The sequence below is a fragment of the Fukomys damarensis genome, unplaced genomic scaffold (genome assembly GCF_012274545.1).
Source record: "Fukomys damarensis isolate Sample0158 unplaced genomic scaffold, DMR_v1.0_HiC HiC_scaffold_34, whole genome shotgun sequence".
NCBI lineage: Eukaryota > Metazoa > Chordata > Mammalia > Rodentia > Bathyergidae > Fukomys > Fukomys damarensis.
Window position 1 is genome coordinate 6,473,201 of NW_022900946.1, and position 11,965 is coordinate 6,485,165.

An 11,965-nucleotide genomic window follows, 5' to 3' on the forward strand; every position below is an offset into this window, starting at 1 on the left:
AAGGCTTTCTGGAAGCTGGAATGTACAGAGCCTTGACGTGAGACTCTGGGTCTGCCTTGTTGCAATCACATCTCTTCCTTCCTTTTTCCTGGGCATTTCTGAGTCACTACTATGAGTGACTGTCCTAGCCCCATGCTGGTGCCAGGGCTACTGTGTGACTAAGATAAAAGCTGTTCTTGCTTTCTTGGAGCTTGCCTTCTAGTGTGGCTGGATGGATAGCCAACAAGAAATGAAAGCGCTTTCAGAAAGGAATCATTCTATTAAGAAAATGGGGGCCCGGGATTCAGCTCAGTGGTTCCGCTGCCTGGCTCCTAAGCACAAGGTCCTGAGTTCGATCCGTGGTACAAAAAAAAAAAGAAAGACAGAAAGAAAAGAAAACAGAGTAGGGCAAGCTGAGAGAAAATAATGGGGTGGAGACGCGGAGGCCTCTTAGGTGGAGGAGTGGGTGAGAGGAAGTCTCTCGGAGCCAAGCCCTGGAGATGAAGGAGCTGGCCCTGTGCACAGGAAGGAAATGCACCTTCCAGGCAGAGGCGTGGAGGCAGGGAGGGTCTGGGTGAATGAAGACCAGAGCTGCAGCCATGTGCTGGAAGGGGGAGATGGGACACGAGAAGACGCTACAATGCCTTCCAGCGCGACTGCTGCCATTGGTGTGGCACGGAGGGCCCTGTGGGTTGCTCTCGCTCCTCTAAGGCGTGGAGTCCAGATCAGTCAGGCTGCGAGTCTGATGCCTCTGGGATGAGCCTGAGCACCGCTGGGCCCCTGGGGGCTGGGTGCAGACTCAACGATGCCACCTGGTACCAGCCTGAAGCCTAAGCGGGTTTTCTTTGGGCTCGTGTATGTCGGGGTTTTTGCTATAGTGAATGACTGGTGGGCGAAGAGTCAGAAACTCTGCTGCAGCTGGATGAGTTACTCCGCGTGGCACAGAGGACACAGAAGGAGGAACCAGAGGAGGGAGAGAGGGGGAGCAGAGGACAGGCTTGCGGCACACAAGGAGTCTCCGTGTGAGCCTTGCCACACAGAAGCTTCTTCCTTTCTAGGAAACAACGTTGCAAACTGTGGTGTAGAAGGTAAGTTTCTGCACAAACAGCTCCCCACAACGATTATTTCCCACTCAGGTTTGGTCATAAACAGGTCACCATAAAGCAAAGATAATAAAAGGATTCTGCTACCATATCCCAGGTCAGTAGTATATCAGCCTGCACACCGGCTCTGTCCCCACCACCCCTTCAAAAGGAAATTATCAAGTGTTAAAGAAGTATTAAAAAACCATTCAGAATTATAGCAAACACTGAAATAGCCTTTACTATATATTCAACACTTTCCCTATCTTAACTCATTCAATTCTACAAAGTAGCTTCCATCTTTATAACCCTATTTTATTGACAGGGAAATGGAGGCACAGAGAACTTTAGTCCTTGGCCTAAGGTCAGGCAGCTAGAGATGAAGTGGGGATTCTGTTCCAAGCTGTTAATCTCCAGTCGGTTTGTAACCCTAAGACTACACGGTCCCTCTAAATTAGCACCAAACTGTGATTATTCCCATGAAAGAAAGAAAAGGACTGGCAAGATAGCTCTTCTTATGTGAGTCACGCTACTGAAAGTCCTGTCTTTGAAATGCAAGGTCTAAAATCATCCTCCGAGTGCAACGCTTGCAAATTCCGTTCTGCATCACGTGCCACTAGATGTCGCTCTTTTCATCTTTCGGGACTCGATCTCCCTGGTTAGCACGAAGCATTGCAGAACTCACTTTCCTTGCATTGGAAATCTTTCATGTTTTAGGACAAGAATACTTTTATTTCTGTGCAGATGTGTACGTGGATTGTACATTACTCATATTTGAAGAACTATTAACCGCATTATTGATTATGACTGTAGACCCTGCTGTCTTTATACTAAAGCAGGTGCTTTCCTCAGAAGGGAAAACAGCTTTGTGATGGGCAGTCCTCTCCTTTTTTTCCACAGAGCTCTATTTCTGAGAAAAAGGAGGCCCCATTTGTGGCTGATAATGTAAGAGTGGTCCTTTGTACACCCGGTGAGTCATGTATTTTAATATAACATTAGATGAAATAAAGACCCATGTCATCAGCATTTGGAGCCATTGAAAGATTTCTTCAGAATCTAAAAAAAACCTATCGACCTTTCCTCATTTCCTTTTAATTAAACTCCTGAAAAGTCAGACATGATTATCTTTCTGATTGTTTAATTGCCAGCATAATAACTGTATCATTTTTGACTGATTATCATTTCAAAGGTAACATATTTAAATTTGAGAGTAGATTCAGAAATGATTATGGGCCTGCCTTGCCCCTTACAACAAGTGATGGCCATTGTTTTCAAGGTAGAACGAATTCAGTCCTCTTGAGAGGAAAGCTCATTTACATATCAAGAGTCAGGCTAAAACCACAGGCTGGTTATTCTACAGGTTGGCTTTCCTGCCATAAACGTCTCATTCCAACAGCAATACCTGAAACAGATTTCTAGGGTTTGATTTTAGGGAATCATAAAAGAAAAACAAATCTCAGGAAGGAAAAATTTAGACTTAGACTTAAATTAAATGCCTCAGACTTTAGGTTTTAATGACACGACCAGAATCTTACCATCTTCCTAAATATTTAATGAGGTGGCCAAGTAGGCTATAAATTTTCTGTAGATAACCTAGAGAGCCTTCATTTCTAAAGACAGGAGATTAGGGATGAATGATTAATTAATCTTTTTTATTCATGAATTCTATGTGAAGAAAGAAATAGCCAGAATTTAATATATTCTGCATTCCCAGTGTATGATCTTTACGCAAAAGTACTCAGTGAAAGCACTGTGGTTTTACCAGTGAGTCCTGTGTCTGGTTGACATGAGTACCCAGTAATCCATTGTCTGGATTTTGGCCAAGTGCATTCATATCCTTCTGGTTCAGTTGCTGCTGATGTTTGTCAGTGTTTCTCTTCATGCTAAAAAACACAAAGCAATTTGATCAATGCCACTGCTCTGGAAATTGAGTCTACACTACCAGGGTCTCCTCTCTTTCCCCTCGTTTCTAAAAGAACTTCAGCAGCATTTTATTTCTTTGCAGGAAACTGAGAGGGAGCCTACAGAGCCCTGGTAAAATATGGACTCCAGTGTCACGAGCCATTGCACTCTTTACAGTTAGACCGTGAAAGCCCTCGGGCAAATGGAAGATGTGACAATGACCATATCCTCTCAATTCCTATAAGCAAAATGTAGTTGCTTCCATTTTCAGTTGCAAAATTAAGAGAATCATGCTTTCCAAAGATTTTTCAGAAACATGTATCTTGACCGTGAAAGACACAGGACTAGTTTGTGTAACCATTAAAATACTCCACACTTATTTTCCCAAAGAGGAAAAGAATACAAGAGGACAGAGAGACAATGGTGTTGAGGGATTTGTTAGGCTTAACTCTTCTTTAATACAACAAATATTTACTGATCATCTGCTAGATATAAGGCATCGTGTTTGGCACTGAGCATATAATGGTGAATAAATTAACAAGGGTTTCTAGAGCTTGGCACATTCGGGCATTTGGGGGTGGGTAACTGTGGGCAGGATGTCCTGTGTATTCTAGAATGTTTAGTAGCATCTCTGGCCTTACCTGCTTGATGCCAACAGCAACTACTGCACTTCATTGCAACAACCACAAATCTCTCTAGCTATTGCCAAATGTCCCCTAAGGAGCAAAACTGTCCCTAGTGAGGATGATTAAGACAGTGTCCTTGTCCTTGCAGAAGCGACATTCTAGAGGGGAAGACTGATATTAAAATGTTTACAGACTGTGGCAGGTGCTCCGAAGGCAGAGAAGTATGGTAGAGTATGGTATTGGTATGGTACCATATGATAGGAAGTCACCAGGGAAAGATCTACTGAGCATAGGTGAGGTGATCAGGGAAGGTCTCTTCTGAAATCAGACCTTCATGAAGGATGAAAAGGAGGCCCTGTTAAGGGTATGGTGAAGATCCAGATGTAGCAGTGCACGCTTGTAATCTCAACCCTTGGGAGGCTGAGGCAGGAGGATCACTGCAAGTCTGAGGCCAGCCTGGGCTACATAGTGAGCTCAAGGCCAATACACACCACAAAACGAGGCTGTTTCAAAAAAAGTATGGCGAAGGCTGAGGTTGTCAGAGGGAACAGCAGCTGTGAAGACCCGAACATGAGAGAGAGTTTGGCATACCTGAAGAACCAACTGAGAACTGTTTGGCCAGCTTGTAGGGATTTTAAAAAGAGGGAAGAGGAGGATGGAATATTTTGAGATGAGGCTGAGTTCTTTTCTCTGAGAACTGCATCTGCATTGAGGTGGTGAGCCCAACAAGTCACGGCTTATCGAATCAGTGGTAGACATGTATCTAAGCTGGATTGATGAGATCGTCTCTCTGTGTGTTTGAAATTAAGAGCTACAGAGCTACCATGTACATTCAGGCACAGGAAAAGAATATAAGAAAAGCAAAGTGAACGGCCATTCCCCTGCCTTGGTCTCCCTGGGATCTTTCTTGGTGGCTTTTCTCCCTCCTGCCTGCTCCTTCTCTGGTTTATCCGTCTCCGGGCATGATAGCTCGGTGTCTCTCAGGCTAACAGTGTGCACTGTTCTTTTCTCGTGTCTCTTCTCTTCCTAGCCAGTTTTGCCTGTGTCCAAGCTTCATCTTCCAACTTATACACTTGTGTGTCAAGAACCTAGACCTCTTCCTCTGACTCCAGACCTGGGTATTTATTGGCATTGGATATTTCTACAGGGGGTACCTCAAACTCAACATGTCCAAGACTGAACTCGTGACATTTACTACAAACCTATCTTCTTTCTCTAGCTTAGCAAAATAAACAAACAAAAATGTTTCATTTCTCTACTGAAAAATCTAGGAATTATTCTTGATGCTCATTCCTGTTACCCATCATCCAACCTTGTTCATTTTACCTTTCTCAAATCTCTCCATTTTCATCTCCACTGACATTTCTCTAATCCAGGTCTTTGTCATTTCTGTCATAGACAACTGCAGTAGACTCTAATTGGCTTCCTGTACCCCTCAGTGCTCCCATTTTAGAAAACAAATCCAATGTTACACTCATCTTTGCCTTCTTGCTTGAAACTGTTAAAAGTCTTCCTTTTATTGCTAGAAGACTAAGATCCTTAAAATGACATTCTGGGCCCCACCTGGTTTGGCTGTTGCCCATGCACCTTTGAAGACTTTCAACCTCACCACTGCCCTTCACTGCTGTGTCCCACAATGATTCTGGAGCATTCTAGAATTTCTTTGGCCACATGACCTTTCATGTGCTTGCTGTCTTTGTTCTGGAACATTCTTTTCCCTTCCCGGCACACTACTTATTTCATTTTTGGTGTTTCAGTTCAAATGTCACTTATTCCAGAAATTTTTTTCCACATTCTGTTCTGGCTCAGGTTTCTTTGTTTTATACAGACTTTTACAGAACTGTGCTCCTCTCATTTAGAGAATTTAAAGTTGGAATTTTATATTAATTAGTATTCATTAGATTTTAGAGACATGGCATGGTTTGTTAAGTTGTAAGTTAAGTGAAAGCAAGGACTGGAAGACAATAAATATTTTGAGGGGGGAAAGTAGGAGGTTGAGAATCTGCCTTAGTTCTTGAATTTATGATTATTTATTCCAGGTACTTATAAGAACTGACTAATTTTCTGCTCGTGGTTCCATGTGATACCCTGTTCTTTATAGTTCCCTACCTTTCTGCATAAGCTGGCTCATTTAGGTCTCTGTTACTTGTAATAAAAAAAAAAATACCCTGGCAAACACAGCAAGTGAGAAACTGAACAAGGTTGAAGCTGAAACATTAATACTGTGTTCTTGAGAATCTGCCTTAGTTCTTGAATTTATGATTATTTATTCCAGGTACTTATAAGAACTGACTAATTTTCTGCTCGTGGTTCCATGTGATACCCTGTTCTTTATAGTTCCCTACCTTTCTGCATAAGCTGGCTCATTTAGGTCTCTGTTACTTAAAATAAAAAAAAAAAAATACCCTGGCAAACACAGCAAGTGAGAAACTGAACAAGGTTGAAGCTGAAACATTAATTTACTGTGTTCTTTTATGAAATCATAAACAGTCTAATGATGATGGTTCTGCAACTTGCTCTTTCTTTTGGGTCTGTAATCTTTTATTCAGAGGATGCTCTGTTTTCTGGGAAGTGCCAGGATGATGTGGCAAGATCTAAAAACAAGAAAGAAAGAAACAAAGAGGAAAGGAAAGGAAAGGAGAAGAGAGGAGAGGAGAAGGGAAGAGGAGAGAGAGAGTGAAAGTCAACACTGGCTTACTTCAATCAGCTCTCCTGGAGACTCTTAGGGCAGGACCGTGGACATAGAAAAGCCTGGTGAACACTGCCCACCCCCAGTAGTGGCTTAGCGCCCTCTTTTCAGGGATGGACTAGTCATTTGTTTTAAGAATCCTGAGGCCTGCACAACTGGGTTCTGGGGTGACTTGTGTGAACTGAAGGAGAGCTTGAACTACACAAAACTACCAAACAATGCAGTGCGCTAGAAAGAGCGTTGGACCTTGGGGTTTCTTCATTTGCGGTAGAAAGGGGAGAACAGGAACTGCTCTGCATATTTCAACTCCGTTGCCGAGAGGACCAAATGAAAGTGAGATTGTGAAAGGACTACAGAAATGTAGAATGTCACCAGAAATGTGTTACATCTTAAGAACTTCAGCAAAAGACACGTAAGCCGTCATTCCTTCCTGAATACTTGCAGAGTGGACTTGAGCGACCAGAGAGGTGGTACTGCACACAGAGAGACAAAAGGGATGCAGCTCTAACCCCTAGGCTTTTTCTCTTAGGAAACCTGATCAGATAAGCTGTGTTCGAGCACCTAGCTCAACCAGCACTCCCTCTACTTGCCTGCAGTGTTCTCCTCAGCGTGTGTCACGTCTGACCCTCTATCTAGATGCTGCCTGCCCGCTTCGTCCCAAGCTAAGCACGTTTGGAGTTTAGGTGAAGGTGGCCCGCACTGTCCTGGGGAGTAGTTAGAGAGAGGAAGAAAACAGCCAATTGACCACCGCAGATGACATTTTGGTCAAAGTAGTGGAGGGAGCTCTGATTACTGGGTAAAAGAAAGCTAAGCTGTTGGTTTGTTAATAGCTAGATCTAGGATTGTCCTAAGTCTTTATCCAGGATAAAACCATCCCCAAAGTTTGTATTTTAACCTGGAGAACTACCCGTAGTCTCGCGCACACCGAGTCCATGTTACCAGAATGACTTTCCCAATACGCAGAGCCGTTCCCGTTGCTGGGTTTGCAGCCCTGTCACGGCTGCTCCGTGCTCTGGGAGTCACCGTGGATCTTCTTCCCAAAGCCTGTCTTTCGGCCAAGATCCATTCCTTTCTGGGCTCTCCTCATCGCTACCCTTCTCTGGCCCCTGGCAACTCCTACTTACATTCACCGTCCTACTGCATACCCCTTCTTCCCAAGTGTTTCTTCTAGGAACCCCCTTTGCACCTTCTGCCTGATCTCTGAACCCAGATCGCTGCCCCCAGACCCCACGTGGAAACCCTCTGGACGTCCTCCTCGATGTCCCCTCCCTGACTCATGGGATCTCCCTAGCAGCCCCATTACTTTCTCCTCTACTGCACACCCCCAGGGCCAAGTACAGTGCTTGGCACCGGGGAGCTGATGCTTGAGAGCCCCCCAAGTCTTTCTCAATCAGAGCTTAGCATCCCCCGCTCCCCCATCAACCCGACACTTACCTTAACTTGCATTTGCTCTTTTATTTCTCTATCTTTGGGAGAAGGCCTTGGTACCAGGGCCCAGCTCTTCCTCGTTTCAACCTGTAGTTGCTTCCAGCTCTTCCCAGGAACTCCACAGTGAATCGTGCCCCACAGGGAAGTGTTAGCCGGTCTCCAAGGTAACAGACCGCACCACTGCAGCTTGGGGCAGGGAAAGCAAAACCTCGCTCATCCCAGGGAAGAAGTTACTACTGCGGGCTGATAACAACCTCTTCCCCATCTCTCTGATTTTCTCCACCCTCACAAAAGCCTGAAAGCGGAATCTGGGGCTCTTTTCTATTTTTAGAACCTCTGGGTCAGCAGAAAACTATGGTTTAGACCAGCAGAGCCCCGGAGCCTGCCACCTTCTGGTGCTAAGAAGGGAAGAAAGACAGCAGAGCCTGCGACTCTTTAGACTCCCCAGGGCAGTGACGGTGAGTCTTCTGGAACTTTCAAGATTCCAAGCAGTGCCATGGGCTCGATACCACTGCCCTCGGGTCTCTTAACACACTGCAGGTTTCCAGTGGTCTCTACCCCCAGGTGCCCATCAGAACACCTGGGTTGTTTGCTAAAAACATAACATCCATTCTCATTGATAGTTTTCTGAGACACGAGGGCCACACTTCCCTCACTCCCTGTGTACACAGTTTCAGTATCTTAAGAAGAAATAAAACTCAACGCTGAAAACATCGTTACTCTTTCTTCACTTGCACTTACCCAACACATATTCTGGATCTTCTGTACCAGACGGACAAAGCAGAGTAGGGCGTTTTCTTATCTTACCCACCCAGAGGAAGGCTGTGTGTGGGTGCTGCCCTCAGGGTGCAGATCACGACTGGCCCAGTCAGTGTAAGGAGTCAGGAGATACCAGGACGTCCCTTCCCTTCCCTTAGGTTCTTGGGATAGGATCAAAGTTAATTTATCCATGACTGGTCTTTAATTAGGAGCTCTCACCTGGTAACATTACAAAAATAAAATATACCTTTCTTTCCTTTATTTCAAACAATGAGCAAGGTTTTGGGGGGATTAAGAAGAAGGGTGAAATCAACAGCTTCCTTCTGCCTTTGTAAAGGCCTGAATTAATTAAAGATCAAAGTGATGTGCCAAAGCAGGGGGCGGGGTGAGGAACATGTTTAATGTCAAGAGGAAAGTGGGATGGTATCAAGATCCTTTCAAATAAAAGAAACTCAACTTGAACTTGTTTAAGGAAAAAATGGGCATTTATTTGCTGAAATAAGAAAATAATTCAAGGATAATTCAGGCTTCGGGCACGGCTTGATCCAGACTAAAATGATGTTAACAGAACGTGGGGTCCATTTCTTAGCTTCCTGTCTTCGGTGGAGGCTTGGTTCTTAGGTAGGTTTTTCAGATGGCAAACTTGCACGTGCGTGGTGCTAAAGTTCCCTCACAGCTTCTAAAGGAAGAACATTTCTTTCCCAAGACTTCCAGCAAAGTCCCAAGCTTGGCTTCTTGAGCACATATCATGCTGATTCTTGAACCACATGATATTACCCTGACTGGCCAGGCCCAGCTTCTGTATCCAACTCTGGAGCCAGAAGGTGAAATCAGCCCCATGAAGCTATATGGATTGAGGTAGGATAGGAGTTTTCCAAAAGAAAAAGTTTAGGTTTATTAGCCAAAGAACAGGACACAGATACTAACTAATATGTCTCTGAGAAGGCAAAGTAGAGGGAGTATTCTTCTACATGAATGGAGATCAAGGAATTAGAGATGTTAAAATCAGAGGGTGTAGCGTTTGGCAGTAACACCTCGGTAAGAGAGTAAGACCTAAGAGTTTCCAGGTCTTTGGTGTGCCCAGAGTCCCCAGGTGTAGGGAATCTCAACTTAGCAAAGTTTATCATGCCCCAAGCACAGGATGGAGCTCCTGCACTGTGCAGCCTTAGTAGTCCTGTTTAGACCGAGGACAAATGACTGGAGTGTCCGTCCTACTGTATGAGCCATGGGCCTCTGCACAACCTAGCATAATTTAATAACCAGTAGGTTTCCTATCCACAGGATGGAAGGAATCTAGTTCATGTTTAAGGGCCATGAGAGGAACATGGGAGGCAGCCTGTTTGGGGAAATTTCCCTAGGTGCTCACTCAGATCCTGAAAAATGTCCTCAAAAAGCAATTTAAGGATGTGTGCCCTGTAAAATACCACTGAACAATGACTGCAAAGAGAAAGCTTGACGTGTGTGAAGAATGATGGAAGATTAAATGCAAACAAGCAAGTTTTTCTCACATGCTTTTTTAGCCTTTCAACAAAGTAGATAATATTCACAAGTTGTTTCTAAATAGGGTCTCTTATGGTCCTTTGCATTCCGTACCAACAAGCAGCAAACCATAGATTTAGCCTCAAGTCTGAGCCAAGGAATCATGCAACTGGGACGAACTATTTTCATTCCTTTAGACTAGCCAAAGTGGCAACATGGGACAGCAGGAGTCCTTGATCTGAAGTCAGGAAACCTAGGTTTAAAATCTTGATTCACCAATTCCTATTTATATATTTTGGGTAGGCTATTCACCCTTTTGATCTTTAGTTTTCTAGTCTATAAAATACCCTGTTAGTGCACAGTGATTTGGATGACATGTAGCAAAGCATATAACAAACATATTTAAATGTTAGTTTCTTTCTCTAAACTTACTCAATACCACTATTAACTGCAGTACTTTAAAAAATATAAATTGCCTTAAAAGAGCAGTTGATAAACTTCAGTTAGAATGCCAGGTTATTTTGATATTTGGGAAGTTTTTGTAATCTAAGAACTAAATTTATAGCAGCATTTGTAATGGCAAAAATTTGGAAACAAGCCAGGTATCGAGGCACACATCTATAATCCCAACACTCAGGAGGCTGTGGCAGGAGGATCACCAAGAGTGAAACTAGTATGGGCTACATAGTCAATTCAAAGGCAGCCTGAACTACATAGTGAGACCCTATCTCAAAAAATAAAATAAGAAAACTAAAAAACAATAAACCAAGAAGCAATACCAAAAACAAATGATTTTCTTTAACTGGTTCCACTGCATTTGCACTGGCCACAGAAAACAAGGCAACATAAAGGAATGAGAATTTAATTTTTTTAGTTTAAGAGCACATCTGAGTTATCTTACACAACTAGTATGAACTACTTAAACAACATGAGAAGGGGTGCCAGAGTCAGGACATGGTATTTATTTGATTGGCTTGCCCTGATAATAAATGGGGACTGATTTAACAGTGAACAAATATAATTGGCAAAATTAATTAAAGTGGCTTAAAATGGCCAACTGGGGTAACTGCAAATGAAATGAGACCAAATCTTTGAGCCTATTCCTTTTAGCAGAAATAAGACAGCAGAGAACCCACAAGTTGGAAGAAGCCCCCAGAGGGCTTTCTCGGGATCAACAGGGTGCCTGCATCATCTTTGTATAAGTAGCAATGTTAGTGCACTGTGAATTCAGCAGCAAAAGATGTTGAGTCCCTAAGAAAATCCTAAAGAGGTCGATGAAACGGACATTATATAGCCAAATACCAATAAAGTAGCCACACTTACGAAGGCTGATTCAGGGAAGCCTCTGCCTTCAAGATTTTTTTTCCCCCTGGTATGGGAGCTCAAACTCAGGACCTTACGCTTGCAAGGCAGGTGCGGTGCCACTGAACTAAATCCCCAGCCGGTTCAAGAATTTCACTGGAACAATACTCGTAGATAGGTTACTGGGTCTTTCAGATTTCCAGGAAATAGGATTTCATAATTTTCCTTTATAGCCTATCCCTGAACTTAACTTTGATAATTCAATGTGTAAAGTATCGTGCCAGGTTTCTCAGGAATACAATGAGAGCCATATTCCTTCTAATCATTTGTAATTTACTTATATTTAGCAATGATAATAGCAGCAACTAACATTTGAATGCTAACTATGTGCCATTATGTCATTTAAAACAAACCCTACATGGTAGGCACAATTAGCTTCATTCTACAGATTAAAAAACTAAAACCAGGTCCACAGAGTTTAAGTGACTTATTAGGTCTGAGGCGCTCACCAGAGGCACTTTTTCCTACGCTTAGTGCTCTGCTGTGACCAGAAAAAAATCAGTAAGCCCTTCTGAGTCCTCAATTTCTTCATCTGAAAATGGAAACATGGTACATGCTTTTCTAGATTTCATCCAACTCTAAAAATTTGAGTCTCATTAAAAGTCTCTTCTTGAAGTTTAATTTCAAGTGGTCTTAGTCTGTGATTGGAACTGGGACTG

The 11,965-nt window shown here is 43.3% G+C and overlaps 1 protein-coding gene across 1 annotated transcript in view; it reads right to left on the bottom strand.

Annotated features, from left to right (window-relative positions):
• Positions 1–5,210, bottom strand: part of Vwa3a (von Willebrand factor A domain containing 3A) — a 45,932-nt gene extending 40,722 nt beyond the window's left edge. Inside the window, exons 1-2 of the mRNA XM_019207395.2 lie at positions 5,153–5,210; positions 2,824–2,944 (exon numbers count right to left, since the gene is read on the bottom strand). Coding sequence (XP_019062940.2) covers positions 2,824–2,944; positions 5,153–5,172 — 141 coding nt within the window. The 5' untranslated portion in view covers positions 5,173–5,210. The remainder of the gene's footprint in view (positions 1–2,823; positions 2,945–5,152) is intronic.
• Positions 5,211–11,965: the final 6,755 nt, after the last annotated feature.